Source organism: Balaenoptera musculus, chromosome 1, assembly GCF_009873245.2.
Source record: "Balaenoptera musculus isolate JJ_BM4_2016_0621 chromosome 1, mBalMus1.pri.v3, whole genome shotgun sequence".
NCBI lineage: Eukaryota > Metazoa > Chordata > Mammalia > Artiodactyla > Balaenopteridae > Balaenoptera > Balaenoptera musculus.
In genome coordinates this window covers 65,897,464-65,916,933 of record NC_045785.1, presented here as the reverse complement: position 1 = coordinate 65,916,933, position 19,470 = coordinate 65,897,464, and the positions used below count along the sequence as shown (strand labels likewise).

The window sequence follows — 19,470 nt, the reverse complement described above, 5'->3', positions numbered from 1 at the left end:
GCCTAAGCAGGGGCGGGGTTTGGGAGGTGGGCACAGCCTATGCTTAGGACTAATGTGATTATCTTAAGGAGGGATTTTCACTGGCTCTATTATGTTTCAATTTTTTACAACCTTTATATTTGGTATTCTTAAGAAATCAACAAAAATAGTTCAATTAAAAATGTGTTTTTTGAATTAGGGAAAAGAAGAAAAAGAAAGTAGAGGAAAACAACAGAATTCTTGGTTTTTAGAAAGATGACAATATTTATTAGGTCTTCATGCTAAAAGAGAGTTTGGATTTTATAAAATACAATATTAGTGGAAGTATATTACAGTAAACCTAAAGTTATAACTTCCCTTTACTAAAGAGACATCATTCATGTTATGTAAAGAAAAAAATGCAAAAGGAAAAAGAAAATACTTAAATACCTTTAAAATTGCTAATAAATACATCCAAGATTGTTAAATTTAACAGAAAGTTGGCTGAAGCATTAACTACAAAATAATGATAAAACAATCTTAACATATTGCTGCTTTATTTTACTGAGACAAGGATGCCATAATAAGCTTGAAGTACTTTTTTAAAAATTAATTAATTAATTAATTTTTGGCTGCATTGGGTCTTCGTTGCTGTGCGCGGGTTTTCTCTAGCTGCAGTGAGCAGGGGCTACTCTTCATTGCGGTGCATGGCCTTCTCATTGCGGTGGCTTCCCGTTGCAGAGCATGGGCTCTAGGCACGTGGGCTTCAGTAGTTGTGGCACACAGGCTCAGTAGTTGTGGCTTGCGGGCTCTAGAGAGCAGGCTCAGTAGTTGTGGTGCATGGGCTTAGTTGCTCCGTGGCATGTGGGATCTTCCCAGACCAGGGCTCAAACCCATGTCCCCTGCATTGGCAGGCAGATTCTTAACCACTGTGCCACCAGGGAAGCCCCAGCTTGAAGTACTTTTAATGTCCCCATTGTATATATTCTGCCTAATATATAGAGGAATAATCTCTACATAACTTACAATTCTAAAACAAAGTTTCCAAATTTCATTTAATATTGTATGACGTCTTTTCTCTCTCAGAATTAATACAGTGCCTATTAGCAGGTTTCTTAACCTATCTAAGCCTTAGTTTCCTCAACTACAACATAGGGAAAATATTCTGTGAAGATTAAGTGAGAACGTGCAGTCCTCATGCAGAACATGAGAACAATAGTACGTGAACTTTTTCACTCTATCATTATCTCTTTGTTATATGATGGCCTAAAAAGAATAATCAGTCTGATTATTAATACTATTTTGTCTAATGTATAGACTGTGCTTTTAGCGCTTGATAAACATACATACTAGCTTGAGTTGAATTCTTAGAAAGTTAAAAATATTATATCTTAGCTCTCCCATGTGCCATTTCTGTCCAATATGTCCTTCTCAAAGGTCACCAGTTACATATAATATCCCAAGTTTCTGACCTATGCTGATGACAGATCTCCATCTATTGTGATGTCATCCAGTACTTGATGGTAATATTTCACATGATATTTTCTTCTGGCTACAGTTTAAAGAGCACTTCCTGTTTGTAGGGTCAAGCCTACCACATTATCAAAATATGTAACTCAAGGATTACAGTATGACTTCCTGTGATTTTATTTCTATATCGTTGCCTTAAGTAGCAATGAGTAAATCTTCTAAATTATGTCAAAAGACTTCTTGTCCACGAAGCAATATATTCTGCAATCTCATTGATAAAATTGTTAAAAGACCATCCTTGCAGTTTTTGGGTCAGTGGGGATATCACTGTTATGAACCCAGGATTTACAGAACACTGGCAACAATTCTGAGGTACAGCGACTTGGATGGGTTTGACATACTACTCACAGATTATATTGCATTTGTCGAAAAATCAGGATACTGTTTTGAACTAAATTTTAATCTTGAATTTAGTGAAATATGTGTGAATACAATTCTGTACTGGGTTTTCGCCAGAAAAGGTAATCCTGACTTTGTGGAATTGCTCCTCAAGAGGACAAAAGACTATATTCAAGACAGAAGTTGTAACCTGGCACTGATATGGAGGTAATAATCTCATATGTTTTCAACATAAAAGGAGAAAATTTCTTTTTAGGAGGTTATACTACTTCTTTTTTTCTAAAATGTATATGCATAGTGACTACATATGGATAAAGAATCCTGACTTGATTGCTCATTCATTTGTTCATTCCTTCATTATTTATTCAATAAAACTTTACCTTTATGTAAAGTATTATGTACCAATAAATTACTAGTGGTTTGCTCTATAAAGCTTATATGTAAGTGTTCAAGGTAATGCAATGTTACACAACCTAGATTTCTGTAACTAGTCAAAGACATTATTTTTTGTAATACTGTGATCTCTTCTTTTTGAGAATACTGAGAATGTTTACCTATAAACTGTCTAAATTGACTTTCAAAGTATAATTCAGGATATACACACATATTCACTTAGTAATACTTGTTAAACATAATAATTCCCTATTTTTATGTTAAACATTATAAATTTGACTCCAAATTCTCCAGAATTGAACACAGTGAAAGCCAAATACCTGATTCAATCTGTTATAGAACCAAATTTTCACATTGTCTGAACATGTCAATCTAGCTAATGAATACTACTGAGGATCTTAGAATAAAATGTCCAATATGACCTCGTTGTAGTCTGTAATACAGATTTTAAAGTTACTTAGTTTGCACTAACTGCAATGTACTTTTTGGTTTTAGGTATTAGTTTGATTAGAACAGATGTGCATTTATTCATTCATTCAACAAAGTACTTATCACCTTACTATGCATGAGGCACTGTACTAGGCATGATGATAGAACCATGTATTCAGTGAAAAACGAGACAGATAAGATCAGTTTAAGATTAAACCAATTTAGATTCTGCCTGAAGCAGAGCTGTTTTCTTGATTGTGTATCACTGTGGTGAAGGAGAACCACTGGATTACTTTCCTTAATGATAACCCAAGTACAAAAACTGAGAGCTGAAGTCTTCAGTATCAAAAAATAAAACCCAAAATAGTACTTTTTGGTTGTTTTACGACCGTTATATTTGTAACTATAGCAGAGATCAGCAGCTTCTATCACTGAGTGTCACTAGCTGGGTTAAGTAGTGCCTATGTGTATCCCTGGCAGGCCCATGGGAAAGAAAAATGAAGTAAAACAAAGGAAGAGAGGATAAGTTAAAAAAAAGATTAATGAGGGGCAAGAAGGGAAAACTGAAAGGAAAGAAAGGAAAATGAAAGAAAAACACACGGTGGGACATGATAGAGTGCCATTAACAACTGTCTTAATAAACTGTTATTAAGATTAACAGATTTTGACTTAGATGCATCCACAAGGTAAAACACATTACAGGCCAATTCTACGTACCACAATATCTTTAGGATCTTTCAGATTCACAGAATTTTAAATTCAGATGGAACCTAAGAATTCATTAGCAAACCTCCCCTAACCCCTCTTCCTGGGTAGCAACTCCCAGAGTGCATCTCTGGTTGGTGCTCATCTGGTCTCTGCTTGAATAACTCTAGTAGTAGTGAGTTAACTATTTCCTGAGGTAAACCATTCCTTTACCAGGGACCCTTCTCTTTCCTAGCCACTCATTTTCCCTCAAAGATTTTACCCAGTCCCATGACTTTAAATATTACGATATGCCAATGACTCCCAAATCTTTATCTCCAGTCATGACCTCTCCTCTGTGCTCCAGACTCCTCCTATATGAGGCTGTCTGCTCAACATCTCCACAGAGCATCTCAAATTTAACAGAATCAAAACAGAATACTGATCTTACTCACACTCTGCCTGCCAACTTGCTCCTTCCCCTGAATTCTGCCCTTGATTAATGGCCTCTGTTGCTCAGGCCAAAAATCTAGGATTTATGCTTGCTTCTTCTCTTTCTTTCACAACACATCAGCAAATCTTTTTGATTTTATCTCTAAAATATGTAACAATTAGTTATACTTTTCATCTCCTCTGTTTCTAACCTAGGTGAAGCCACCATCGCCTCTTGCCTAGACAACTCCAATAGACTCCTAAAAAGTCTTCCAGCTTCCACTCTTCCCTCTTACAATCCATTCTTGACTCAGAAGCCTGAGTGACCTTATAAAAATGTAAAATAGGTCATACCACCCATGCTTAAAATCAACCAAAGTTTTCCTACCACAGGTGAAATAAAATTCAAACTCAATACCCATTTTTTAAAACTCCCATATGATCTGTCCCCAAATCCAATCTCCTGAATTCTAATCTCATGTCATTCTCCCCCTTGAACACTATATTCCAACCACACATTGGTTGTCCACTGTCTACTCTTGCTAAAAGTGAGCTCCATGAAAGGAGGAACTTTGACTACTGCTTCAACATTGAATCCTCATGTCTAGAACTATGCAGATACATAGCAAGTGGTTAATGAAGATTGTGTTGGATGAAAAAGTGAATTTTTTATTGTGAATTTTTATACAGCTTTATTAGATTCTTCTTCCTCATAGTGCACTGAATTGTCTCCATTTCTCCAACTCTGCCCCCAGAGATATAGAGTACAAAGTCTACTCATTCTCTGTCCTGTATGAAAACCTCTCAAATATTTGAACATAGCTATTATGTTCCCATAATGAATACCTTACGTTTCCTATTATCTGTTGTTCTTTATTTCCATAGCAGCATCATTCTTTGGTCACCTCCCCCTGTATACACTCCAGTTTGATAATTTCCCTAATCCAATAATGAAGTGTCTAAATAGGTCCCTGGAGGAGAAGAAACAGAATTAATGAGAGAAAGGAACTTTAGTTTTTTCATTTTTGCAATAAACCTGCAAAAATAAATGCCACAGTATGGCAACTGTAAGTGGATAAAGAGAGATGACATCATTCAGTTAAAATAACAATAATCATTTACTAAGCATTTTCTAAGTACCAGGCACTGTGTTATTTGCTGAGGATACAAAAACAAAGTAGACATATTTCCTGATTTTGGAGAGCTCACAGACTAGTACATAAGCCATAAAAAATTATAATTATACTATAAGTTCAAAAATAGAAGCATATAGAGGTAGAAAGAACAGAGGACATCTTCAACACTATTGGGGAGGAGCAGGTACCTGAGAAGGCACTTTAGAAGAGGTGATGTCTTAAATTTATTTTTAAAATGTAGAAAGGAGTTTTCCCTGTCTTTCCCTTGAAGAAATGTAATCTAGGCAGAGAGAGGTTGACTAAAGCCAAGAGAGATACAAACATGTTGTATCCAGTGACTACAGGCAATTCAGCAATTGCTAGAGAGTGAGATGGAAATTAGGTAATAGTGACAGATAAGGCCTAAAAGAGAACCCTTGAAGGACCTTTGTAGGCCATACTAAGGAATTTGAAATTTATACCACGGGTGATGCCCAATCAGTGAAGGTCTTTTCAGACTTGGAGTATGAAAATATTCATCAGCTCCCATCTGAAGACTGGACTGTGGGAAGGGAGGGTGCAGCTAGAATTAGGGAGACTAGTTAGTAGACTGCTCAAACACTCCAGGTAAAATGGCAGCTCCAGAATTTCTGTAGAGGAAGGGTTGAGGGAAGCAATCTGATTGAAAAGAGGGAGGTGGTTAGAGGAGGTGCTTGAAACTGAATTTGCATAGCATGCCCAGTGTGCTAACTAAGATTACATGTGTACTTATAATAGTTTTGGGGGAAGAACTAATCTGCTCTACCACCATCTCCCCCAATCCCTAGGTAAATTATAATGAGGACTTAAACTAAAAACAATAGCAATAGGGAAAAGAAGAGGTATTACTAAATAGAATAACCAGGCATTACAGTAGGTGATTAGAAGTAGAAAATGAAAGAGAAGAGTTAATCTTCAGATTTCTAAATTTTGAGACTTGTTGATGATTGTATTAGCTTCCTTTTGCTGCTGTAACAAAGCTGCCACAAACTTAGTGGCTTAAAATAATATAAATTTATTATTTTATAGTTCTGAAGGTCAGAAGTCCAAAATGAGGCTACAAGGGCTAAAATCAAGATGTCACAGGGTGGGTTCCTTCTGGAGGCTCTAAGGGAGAGCCTTAGAGGGCTCTAGCTAGATGCTCTAGCTGCCTTTGCCAGCTTCTAGAGCTGCCTACATTCCTTGGTTCATGGTCTCTTCCTCCATCTTCAAAGCCAACACTGTAGTCCTATCTCCTTCACTGGCTCTGCTTCTATCATTCTCTGACACCTCTTATAAGGACTCTTGTGATTATACTGGGCCCACCTGGATAATCTCGCACCTCAAGATCCTTATCCTAATTACATCTTCAAAATCCTTTTTGCCATATTGAGAGGCCATTTCAGTCTACCACAATGGTCATGCCACAAATCTATCAAAATTATTACAAGAGACTACAAAGTCCGTTTTGGACGCATGTGTTTGCATTGCCTAAGGGATATCCAGGTAAAGATGTGCAGTAGGTGGCTATTATGTAGTGTCATCCTTGATGTCTCTCTTTTATATTGCACATCTTAGTCTGTCAGGACATCTGTTGAGTCTACCTTTAAACAATATACAGAATTTGATCATCTCCACTGTTATCACCCAAGCTAAGTGATTTCTCTCCTTCTATCCCATAACAAATTCTCAATAAAAGTGAGATTGTGCTGCTTTTTTTACTCAAAATCTCCAATGGCTCTTCCATTCCATTTAGGGTAAAAGATGAAGTTCTTAGAGTGATCTGCAAGGCTTCACACGATGTGACATCCCATTACCTCTGTCCTCATTTCCTACTACCCCTCACCCTTTTCACACTTTTAGCCACACAGGCTCCCTTACTCTTCCTTCACCACCCCAGGCACACTCTCCTGCCTTAGGGTTCTTAAATGTCCAAATGGCTAACTTCTTCATCTCCTTCTTCTTTATCCAATGTCACATTTCAGTAGAGCCCTCTCCTATCATCCTATTTAAAATTGGAAAATGCCAAAAGTTCAGGACCAGACACTTTCATGAATATCAAACATTCAAAGAAGACTTAATCCTTCTCAAACCATCCAAAAAATTGAAAAGGAAGGAATGCTCCCAAACTCATTCTATGAGGCCAGCATTAGCCTGATACCAAAAGCAGATAAAGGCACTTTGAAAAAAATAATTAAATAAAATAAAATTACAGGCCAATATCCCTGATGAACATAGATGCAAACATCCTCAACAAAAGAATAACAAACCGAATTCAACAATACATTAAAAGGATATACACCATGATCAAGTAGAATTTATTCCAGGGATGTAAGAATGGTTCGATATGTGTAAATCAATCAACCTGATACACCACATTAACAAAACAAAGAATAACACCATATAATCATCTCAATAGAGGCAGAAAAAACATTTGACAAAATTCAACATCCATTTATGATATAAACTCTCAACAAAGTGGGTATAGAGGGAACATACCTCAACATAATGAAGGCTATATATGATAAACTCATTGTTAACATATTATTCAATGGTGAAAACCTGAAAGCTTTTCCTCTAAGATCAGGAACAAGAAAAGGATGCCCACTATCACCACTTTTATTCAACATAGTATTGGAAGTCCTAGCTACAGCAAATCAAACAAGAAAAAGAGACAAAATTGGAAAAACTGGAAAGAAAAAAGTAAAACCGTCACTATTTGCAGGTGACATGATACTATATAGAGAAAACCCTAAAGGGTCCACCAAAAATTTATTAGAACTAATAAACGAATTCAGTAAAGTTGCAGGATACAAAATCAATAAAGAAATCTATTGCATTTCTAAATGTTAGTAACTATCAGAAAGAGAAATTAAGAAAACAATCCCATTTATAATTGTATCAAAAGAATAAAACATCTCGCAATAAATTTAACCAAGGAGGTGAAAGACCTGTACTCTGAAAACTATAGGATATTGGGATTTCCCTGGTGGTGCAGTGGTTAAGAATCTGCCTGCCAATGCAGGGGACACGGGTTCGAGCCCTGGTCCGGGAAGATCCCACGTGCTGCAGAGCAACTAAGCCTGTGCGCCACAACTACTGAGCCTGCGTTCTAGAGCCTGCGAGTCACAACTACTGAGCCCACGAGCCACAACTACTGAAGCCCGAGCACCTAGAGCCCATGCTCTGCAACAAGAGAAGCCACTGCAATGAGAAGTCTGCACACTGCAACGAAGAGTAGCCCCCTCTCGCTGCAACTAGAGAAAGCCTGTGTGCAGCAACAAAGACCCAATGCAGCCAAAATAAATAAATAAATAAATAAATAAATAAACTTACCAAAAAAACCCCTATAAGATATTGATGATAGAAATTGAAGATATTGATGAAAGAAATGGAAAGATATACCATGCTCATGGATTCAAAGAATTAACAGTTAAAATGTCCAAACTACCCAAAGCAATCTACAGATTCAATGCAATCCCTATCAGAATAACAATGGTATTTTTCATGAAACTGAAACCAATAATCCTAAAATTTGTATGGAATCTTGAAAGACCATGAACAGCCAAAGCAATCTTGATAAAGAAGAACAAAGCTGGAGGTATCATGCTCCCTGATTTCAAACTATACTAAAAAGCTATAGTCATCAAAAATGTATAGTACTGGCACAAAAACAGGCACATAGATCAATGGAACAGAATAGAGAGTCCAAAAATAAACCCATGCTTATATGGTTAATCAATCTATAACAAAGGAGGCAAGAATATACAACGGGGAAAAGACAACGTCTTGAAGAAATGGTGTTGGGAAAACTGGACAGCTACACACAAGAGAACCAATCTGGACCACTTTCTTACACCATATACAAAAATACACTCAAAATGGTTACAGACCTAAATATAAGACCTGAAACCATAAAACTTCTAGATGAAAACATAGGCAGTATGCAATTTTACATCAGTCTTAGTAATATTTTTTTGGATATGTATCCTCAGGCAAGGGCAACAAAAGCAAAAATAAACGAATGGGACTACATCAAACTAAAAAGCTTTTGGATAGCAAAGGAAACCATCAACAAAATGAAAAGGCAACCTACTGAGTGGGGAGAGTTACATGCAAACAATATATCCAACCAGTGGTTAATATCTAAAACATATAAAGAACTCATACAACTCAATATTACAAAAATCAAATTTAAAGAGGTTCAGGGGACCTGAATAGGTATTTTTTCCCAAGGAAGACATACAGATGGCCTATAGATATGTGAAAAGATGCTCGACATCACTAATCATCAGAGAATTGCAAATTAAAACCATAATGAGGGCTTCCCTGGTGGCGCAGAGGTTGAGAATCTGCCTGCCAATGCAAGGGACATGGGTTTAAGCCCTGGTCCAGGAAGATCCCACATGCCATGGAGCAACTAAGCCCCTGAGCCACAACTACTGAGCCTACGCTCTAGAGTCCACAAGTCACAACTACTGAGCATGTGTGCCACAACTACTGAAGCCCTCATGCCTAGAGCCTGCACTCCACAACAAGAGAATCCACCACAATGAGAAGCCTGCGCACCACAACCAAGAGTAGCCCCCACTCACCACAACTAGAGAAAGCCCGTGTGCAGCAACAAAGACCCAACTCAGCCATAAATAAATAGATAAATAAATAAATAGATAAATAACTATATTTATAAAACCACAATGAGATATCACCTCCCCCCGTCAGAACGCCTATTACCAAAAAGACAACCAATAACTGTTAGTGAAGATGTAGAGAAAAGGGAACCCTTGCGCACTGTTGGTGGGAATGTAAATTGGTGCAGCCATTATGGAAAACAGTATGTAGTTTCCTCAAAAAAATTAAAAATAGAGTTACCATATGATCCAGCAATTCCACTTCTGGGTATTTATGTGAAGAAAATGAAAATACTAATTAAAAAGGATACATGCATCCCTATGTTCCTTGCAGCATTATTTACAATAGCCAAGATATGGAAGCAACCTAAGTGTCCATCAATAGATGAATGGATAAAGAAGTAGTGTCTGTGCATATATACATATACACATATATACAATGTATTATTACTCAGCCATACCAAAGAATAAAATCTTGCTATTTGTGACAACATGGACAGATTTAGAGGGCATTATGCTAAGTGAAATAAGTCAGATAGAGAAAAACAAATACTGTATGATTTCACTTACATGTGGAATCTAAAAAACAAAACAAATGAACAAACAAAACAAAAAGGAAACCGACTCATAGATACAAACTGTTGGTTTCACGGCATGGGTGGTATGGAATTGGGAAAAATAGGTGAAGGAGATTAAGAGGTACAAACTTCTAGTTATAAAATAAATAGGTCATGGGGATGTAATTTACAGCATAGGGAATATAGTCAATAATATTGTAATAACTTTGTACGGTGATAGATGATTAATTGTGGTGATCAATTCATATTGTGTATAAATATCAAACCACTATGTTATACACCTGAAACCAATATAATATTGCATGTCAACTGCATTTAAATTAAATAAATAAATAAAATAAAATTGAGAAATGCCCTCTCTGCACCTTCCCAGAACTTCCATACTTCTTATCCTGCACTACTTTTTCTTTTTCCCACAATACTTATCAAACCTTCTAACATATTATAAAATTGCCTTGTTTGCTATGTTCATTCTGTTATGTATTGTCTGTTATCCCTCACTACTATATTAGCAAGAAAGTGGCATCTCTGTTTTGTTCACTCATATATCCCAAGTACCCAAAAGGGTGCCTGACATACAGTATGCATTCAGTAAGTATTTGTTGAATAAATTAATAGACAGTAGTTATCATGTTATGGTCATAGACGAAATTGCCTGAGAACAATTAATCAGATGAAAATTAGTCAAAAGGCCACATCTACTTTACTTAGATGTTGAGGGCAGAGGAAGAGGAATCAGTGAAAGAGGGTTGAGAATGAATAGTCAAAGAGGTAGATGCATAACTTGAAGAGAATGGTCCCATAGAGTCATGGGAAAACATCTCAAGAAAGTCAACTGTGTCAAATATCAAAGATAAAATTATTATGAAGAAAGGTCTATTAAATTGGCAGCTGGAAACCACAAGAGAAATGCTAGGAAAATTTTTAGAAATAATTATTATAGCTACAAAACGGAATCATTCCCTGCATGTCTATATGGAAATATTATGTCCCATTTCATAAGTGTATATATGACAGGTTTTCAGATACAGAGGGTTCAGTTCATTAACCTCACATTTAAAAATTGATTCTTGCTTTGCTTGCCTCATTCCATCCATATAAGTACTGTAATAATTAACTGTCAGGACAGATTAAGCAAATTTTGGTTTATAATAACATGGTCTTTAAACATGAGGATTAATTATATGTCATTTGGGTACGGACTAGACTTTTGAATCTCATTGTAAACCTATTTGAGTTTTAGTTATGTTTTCAACATTTTTGGTTCAAAATATCTTCTACAGTAATGTCAATCTTAATATCTTAAAATCAACTAATATCTCTACATCTTAACAAGGGCCACTTACAGTATTTTTTGTCCCCTAAGTCCCTTGAATTCCCATACTTATAAGTCTCTTAAGGCAAATATCTTCTTAAGAGTTAGCAAGATGAATAAATTAGATTGCTTTTGAAAATGTTAAATGATTGTGCTTCACTAAAATTCTGATTAGGCCCGAAAGCTACAGAATAACTTCAAAATTAATAATATTTTTCAGGATAATGGTAAAAAAGAAAATCAATTAACATATATTTGAGTATGTACTATGGGCCAAGCATTGTTCTAGGCATTTAGGGATATAAAAGTGTATTAAACAGACAAAGAGTATTGCCCTGTAGAACTTAAAATTTTATAGTTTATCTTGCCCACCCATTGATTTTGAAGATAAGAAAATGAAAGATTAGAGACATTAAGCAAGTTGTCCAAAATTATAAGAGCTTAATGGAGCTATGTACAAAGTGCCATAGAGTTTATTAGACAGGGTCTTATACGATGAGCAAGACTTGTCCCAGAATTGAAAATGGAAGGGAAGAACATACACAAATCAAAGAAATGTAAAAGAGTTGAATGCAGTGGTGGTTTGGGAAAGTGAATACCAACAATCAGGAGAGGGAATATAGAAGTAGTTTAGAAGTTCAATTTTGGATATGTGTTGGAAGTATTTGTGAAAAAGATGAGATGTTCAGGACAATATTGATCTGGAGATGACTCTAGGAGAGAGTGTATATATATTTTATACAGAATTAGAAGGATATATATAGTGCCACTGGTAGAGTGATGACAAAAATCCCACTTCTTAATTTCTAAAACACTATTCTGCACTGCACCACACTATTTTTTTTTTTTAATCACAAAATCTTGGCATTTCAGAGCTCAGTGAAGCTTTGGAGATAAACTAGTTGGTCTAGTAATTTTCAAACTGTACTTTTTGGAGCTCCTGACAAGAGAATCACCATATGGGAGGTCTCTAGGACCCCAAATACACTTCAACCAGAGAACTTATCTAATACAAAAGATGTATTTTATATAGCTAGTTCTTGCATAACAATATTCCAGTGTTGGTTTATGTTTGTAAATGAAACATTCTTTCCAATCTTTTTATTGCCAAACACCTACTATGACCTTCAAGTCTTAGATCCAGAATAACCTACAGGCAATGACTAACCCAGGTAGAGTTAGGTGCCCCTCCTTGGTGCTTCTACAGTTCCCCAAGCATGTTTCTATTGTAGCAATTATCACCTTGTATTGTATTTACTGAATTACTTGTTTGTTTCCCTTACTAGACTATAATAAGCATCTTGAGATCAAGGACTACATCTTTCATCTTTGCATATCTAGTACTCAGTACACTCTGGACAAGCCAGTGTTAAATAAATTAGTTAATGAATGGGTGAGCAAATGAATACATAAATGCATGAGGAAATGGAGACTCAAAGAAGCTGACTTATTAGTTAGGAGAACTAAAACCTAGAACCTAGAACCTTTAAATCTCTGTTGTTTTTAGCACTATACCATGTTGCCTCCCATCTTAATTATTTGAAATCTTAAAGTTCTTTTTGAATAATGCTTTTCTTGCTAGGCATAATTGTCCAAAACTAATATTTATAGTTTGTATGCTGTTCTGCAGAATATATTAGTATTTTATTAGACCAATCAAGAGAATTCCAGAGGCAAGGACCATAAATAAAATTTCCCTTTCTTTAGTCCTAAAAGCCATGTCTATTTGGCCAAATCAAAGCTTGATAATTAATACAAAATTCCCTGTGGCTGATTCTACCATGTCTTATCTACATATAGTGATCAATTCAATAGCAAACTTAAATGTCTATTAAATGAAACAATTGCAAGAACTATACACAATTAGAAAAAAATAACATTTTCATTTCTGTCATAAGGGAGGAGAAATTTTCAAGTCCAGCCATCATATAGCACTCCAGGAAAAACAAGATTTCAGAGAACTCTCAAAACTCTACTGAAGAAGGCAAATTAAATTCTGTCCTTGAGGGACCTGATATGACCCTCATCATAATTTACATTTCTTCAACCTGAAAATATCAACTTTGATTTTATTAAAGTGAAAAAATAGAATTAAGGTAGTTGCACTTATTCCTTTTCAGTCTAATTTTCAAACTCAATTCAATCTCAAGCCTGATACATGATCAAGAACAACAAAAACAAAAGGGTCACAGAATTCTGTTCTATTAATAAAGCGAAATAAAAAAGTCTGTCCCTCTTTTCCATTTTAGATTTTCCAGAGCTATATCAGTTTTATAATATTAGTTCTAATCACTATGGATTTCTCAAATGAGAAACAGAATTGCTATTACTAAAACTAAACACTTTCCACACATTGTAAATCTTTTTGTTTGTTTGTTTTTATAAGTGTAAAGGGGATTTAAGTGTGTAGTACAGTTTTCTTATTTTTTGACCTTCAGGTTGGCCTAGATTCTGAGTGGAAAACTCTTTTTAAGACATACTATATATAAAGGAGAAGTTACATTAATGTTATTTAAGATATTTACTATTTAAGATAATACTATTATTTTCCCTTTACTGTTAAGACAAAGTTTTTACCACATTCCTTAATTCTATATTCAGTGAGGTTTTTCTTGTTTGTCTGATTCACAGAACTTTCACACCAGTATACTGTCCAAGCCCATTAAGTGGCATCACACCTCTACTTTATGTAGCTCAGATGAGACAATCCAATATCTTAAAAATACTCCTGCAATATGGGATCGTAGAAAGAGAAAAAAACCCTATCAACATTGTGTTAACAATATTGCTCTACCCCTCAAGAGTGAGAATAATGGTTGATCAAGAACTGGTAGACATCCAGGAAGATGCCAAAACATGTTTAGTGCTTTGTTCCAGAGTGCTTTCTGTCATTTCAACCAGGGAAATAGAGGTAAGCAAAATATTGTACTTTGGGTGTGGGTTCAAATATTGATCAATTTTAAGATAAAATTGTGAGGCAAGAATAAAGTTAATTTTTAACCTATCAATCCAGTGAATCACTGAGTATATGCTTATAAATTAAAAATAGGCAAAATTCTAATTATCTTGAACATTAGCTCTTTTATTTCATAATTTTATGTCCTCTAAATATGAAATAATTTTTTAAAAGTTAGTATAGTTTATTTTAGTAGTTATTAAGTAGATGTATATTATTATTACATTCTAATTACATAATAACCTGTTTATTAGGATTTCTATCTCTCTTAAAAACAGAACAGGGCTTCCCTGGTGGCTCAGTGGTTAAGAATCTGCCTGCCAATGCAGGGGACACAGGTTTGAGCCTGGGTCGGGGAAGATCCCACATGCCGCAGAGCAACTAAGCCTGTGCGCCACAACTACCGAGCCCGCGAGCCGCAACTACTGAGCCCACAAGCCTAGAGCCTGTGCTCCACAACGAGAGAAGCCACCGCGATAAGAAGCCCATGCACTGCAATGAAGAGTAGCCCCCACTCACCACAACTAGAGAAAGCCCGCGCACAGCAACAAAGACCCAACGCAGCCAAAAATAAATAAATTAAATAAATTTAAAAACAAAAAAAAACCCAGAACAAATTAAACTTTTAACAGACTTCTTTTCCAATAGAATATTGTAAAATGAAAGTTACATTTCTCCCCACTATAATCACATACCAAGAAACACATTTTCCTTTTCAAAATTCCTGAACAATTTTAAGCATGAAAATATAAAGGCTTTAAATATTTGCTCAATTGAAAATATCTATCCCTCAGAAATGTGAAGAGTTTCTCCTTGATAAGGTTTAAAAAAAAAAATCAACCACATGAAGGGCATGTTTATCCTGTCAAAATGAACTGTAAGTTTCAGCATCAAATTGTATTGTGTCTATTAGTATCAAGAAATAAGTCTAAAATAGACAACTGATGGGAACATACTGTACAGCACAGGGAACTCTACTTAATACACTGTAGTGTCCTAAATGGAGGGGATATATGTATATGTATATGTATGACTGTTTCATTTTGCTGTGCAGTAGAAGCTAACACAACATTGTAAAGCAACTATACTCCAATAAAAATTAATTAAAAAAAAAAGAAATAAGTCTGCATAATGTAAAGAAAGCTACCCCTATAAATTTAAACCAGTCAAAGTGCCAAGGAATCTAGCAGTTCCCCTTATCTTTAAAGGTGTGACTTCAGAAATAAACTCCTAAGAAATATAGTTCTGCTGGGTCTTCAATTTTTTTAAGCCTTAACAATGCACATCAATCAACCATGCCTGGGCCAACTGTAAGGAGAGCAAATTCGTCAAATTATTTTGGCAACCAGTTTTTTTATTTTTAAAGCATTTTTTTAAAAATTTATTTTATTTATCTATTTTTGTCTGCATTGGGTCTTCGTTGCTGCGCATGGGCTTTCTCTAGTTGTGGCGAGAGGGGGTTACTCTTGGTTGTGGTCCGTGGACTTCCCATTGCGGTGGCTTCTCTTGTTGCGGAGCATGGGCTCTAGGCGTGTGGGCTTCAGTAGTTGCGGCTCACGGGCTCAGTAGTTGTGACTCACAGGTTCTAGAGCGCGGGCTCAGTAGTTGTGGCACACGGGCTTAGTTGCTCTGCGGCATGTGGGATCTTCCCGGACCAGGGCTTGAAACTGTGTCCCCTGCATTGGCAGGCAGATTCTTTTTTTTTTTTTAAACAAAGGATGCCGATTCTTTTTTTTTTTTTTTTAAATGATTATTCTATGTTTATTTTATTTATGGCTGTGTTGGGTCTTCGTTTCTGTGAGAGGGCTTTCCCTGGTTGTGGCAAGCGGGGGCCACTCATCACGGTGCGTGGGCCTCTCACTATCGCGGCCTCTCTTGTTGCGGAGCACAGGCTCCAGGCGCGCAGGCTCAGTAATTGTGGCTCACGGGCCCAGCCGCCCCACGGCATGTGGGATCTTCCCAGACCAGGGCTCGAACCCGTGTCCCCTGCATTGGCAGGCAGATTCTCAACCACTGCGCCACCAGGGAAGCCCGGCAGGCAGATTCTTAACCACTGTGTCACGAGGGAAGCCCTGGCAACCAATTTTTGTTGCTGTTTTTTGTTGTTTTTGTTTTTGTTTTTATGGCTGCACCACACGGCATGTGGAATCTTAGTTTAGTTCGCTGACCAGGGATTGAACCCGTGCCACCTGTACTGGAAGCGTGGAGTCTTAACAACTGGACCGCCAGAGAAGTCCTTGGCAACTAATTTTTAAAACAAAAAAATAAAAAAAATTTTTTTGCTTCTCTATATATACAATGGAATATTACTCAGCCATAAAAAGAAAAGAAATTGAGTTATTTGTAGTGAGGTGGATGGACTTAGAGACTGTCATATAGAGTGAAGTAAGTCAGAAAGAGAAAAACAAATACCATATGTTAACACATATATATGGTTCTGAAGAACCTAAGGACAGGACAGGAATAAAGATGCAGACATAGAGAATGGACTTGAGGACACAAGGAGGGGGAAGGGTAAGCTGGGATGAAGTGAGAGAGTGGCATGGACATATATACACTACCAAATGTAAAATAGCTAGCTAGTGGGAAGCAGCCGCATAGCACAGGGAGATCAGCTTGGTGCTTTGTGTCCACCTAGAGGGGTGGGGATAGGGAGGGTGGGAGGGAGACACGAGAGGGAGGAGATAGGGGTATGTACGTATATGTATAGCTGATTCACTTTGTTATACAGCAGAAACTGACACACCATTGTAAAGCAATTATACTCCAATAAAAATGTTAAAATTTTTTTTGCTTCTTTAGTAATTTGCTTGTCCTTGTCCAGTGTTAGTCCTGCACAATTTTTATAGGACATATTGATTCTCAACCAGCTCCATGAATGCTATTGCTGAGGTACACTCATAATAGAAGAGTACTAGGATAGAATGAGTTGATCAAAATCAACTGAGTGGCAAAATAGTTAAAGCTGGATTCCAATCAATTTCAGCTTAATAGGTGAAGTAGCATTGAGCAATAAGGTGAAAAATGGCATAAAAACCAGCTTAAAGAACTTTAAATAACCCTGCTTTTCATTTCCACATTTGCCAGTTTTATTGTAAATATACATTTAGATATCTTTACTTCTAGACCACAGTTCTGTGATTGCAGAGGCTATGTCTATTTTGCGTAGCCTAGCAATTATCCCAAGCACCGAGGTCAATGCTGAGTATATATGAGATATTCTTTAAATAATTGTTTACTGAACAATGAAAAATTATATATCATTTAAGTTAAAGTGTCATGTAGTCTGTAGAGGGTGGGTTCTTCTGGAGAAGTACCTCTATAACACAGCAATGTCTTTTACTTCTAAATCAGCCTAATAACATTTGGCTTCTAGAACCAAATCTTTAAAAGGGTAGCTTAACTAAAACATAAAAAGTTATCTTCATGTGTATGGGCCTCTTGTTAGGTCTTCTCATGATTCAGCAGTATATAGTTTTACTCTACAATGGTTGGAATCACCTGGTGGAACTTTTAGGATTTATGTTGTCTGTGCCCAACCCCCCACCAACTAAATCAGAAATTCTGGAGTAGAACCTCAGCATTAATATTTTCTAAAGTCTCCTAGATAATTCCAGTCAAACTGGTCAAATCGGCAACACTACTCTAGAAGAAGTTAATAAACCATAAGTGTATGATCTGTCTAAAATTAAAAACATATAGATTCACTGTTGTAAGAAATAATGTTTTGTGTCCTTAGACACATTAAACCTTATATATGATTGTGAGAATAAAATGGGAGTAAAAATTCTTGCCTCAGGTGAAAATGTTTTAGAAAAAACATTATAAAGTTTAAATAAATTTAAGATACATTTTGTGAATTCAAATAAAAAAATTAAAATGTTTATAATTTGAACTAATCCAATGATTAATATTACAAAATTAACTATTTCTCTTTTCTTTAGACGCAGCTAAGTTTAGGAAGACGTCCAATTATTTCAAATTGGCTGGACTACATTCCTTCAACAAGATACAAAGATCCATGTGAACTATTACATCTTTGCAGAATAACCATCAGGGCTCAACTATTGACCAACAATATGCTCCCAAATGGAATATTTTCACTTCTAATTCCTGTTCGTCTACAGAACTACCTGAATTTAGAAAGCTAATGCACGTCTTTCTGCATTCTTTAAGGACGCTCACTGTTGTATGGTTTAGAAGTTAATAAACTATTAACTTCACACAAATTTTTACTGCATTGAACATTACATTAGAAAATATATTTTCACATGACACCCTAAATGAATCACTTTTAAATTAACATATGGCTCTACCCATTAACTTTCTATACAGTGTAACAAATTATATGCATTTAAAAAATATTTTAGATTTATGCTTTTATTCTGTTTTTAAAAGTTGTTTTTGGCCTTAGAGCATTCTTACTTGTGGAAAATCTGGTCATATTAATGTTCTGAACTCTGAAGCTCTTATTTTTAGTATGTCCTAAGTTAGGTAAATATTATTTTATATTTTATATCCATAATAACAAACGTTTACTGAGTTATTTTGAAAATAAAACACTGTGTTTGGTAGTAGGGAATAATTAATGAAATTAAGAGGTGATCCCTTCCTTGAGAGAAGAATTTATAATTCTGTAGCATCCATGGTCACAAATAATACAAGGTAAAGAATTAGTCAACTAAAGTGTTGGGAATAGGATGACAGAAATAGATTATATTTGGATGTAATTAGCCTTAAGTTACAACTTGGAGCTTGGGTGTTTTGGTATGTGATACCCCTAAATACTAGCCCAGCAGTATTTTTTTAATGAGATATAATTGTGTAAAACAAAATAGTTTCAGGTATATAACAGAATGATTCAATAAATTTATATACTGTGAAATAATCACCACAATAAGTCTAGTTAACACCCATCATCACACATAGTTACAAGTTTTTTTTCTTGTGATGAGAACTCCAGATCTACTCTCTTACCGACTTTCAAATACCTAATACAATATTATTAACTATAGTCACCATGCTGTACATTACATGCTCAGGATTTATTTATAACTGAAAGTTTGTACCTTTTGATCACCTTCACCCATTT

At 35.8% G+C, this 19,470-nt stretch overlaps 1 protein-coding gene across 1 annotated transcript; it reads left to right on the top strand.

Moving 5' to 3' along the window:
• The first annotated feature begins 1,507 nt into the window (after nt 1-1,507).
• On the top strand, nt 1,508-18,607 carry ASB17 (ankyrin repeat and SOCS box containing 17). The gene is made up of 3 exons (XM_036826715.1): nt 1,508-2,034; nt 14,054-14,333; nt 18,323-18,607. Exons 1-3 carry the CDS (start codon nt 1,634-1,636, stop codon nt 18,527-18,529), a joined length of 888 nt encoding a protein of 295 aa, XP_036682610.1. The 5' UTR covers nt 1,508-1,633; the 3' UTR covers nt 18,530-18,607.
• Nucleotides 18,608-19,470: the final 863 nt, after the last annotated feature.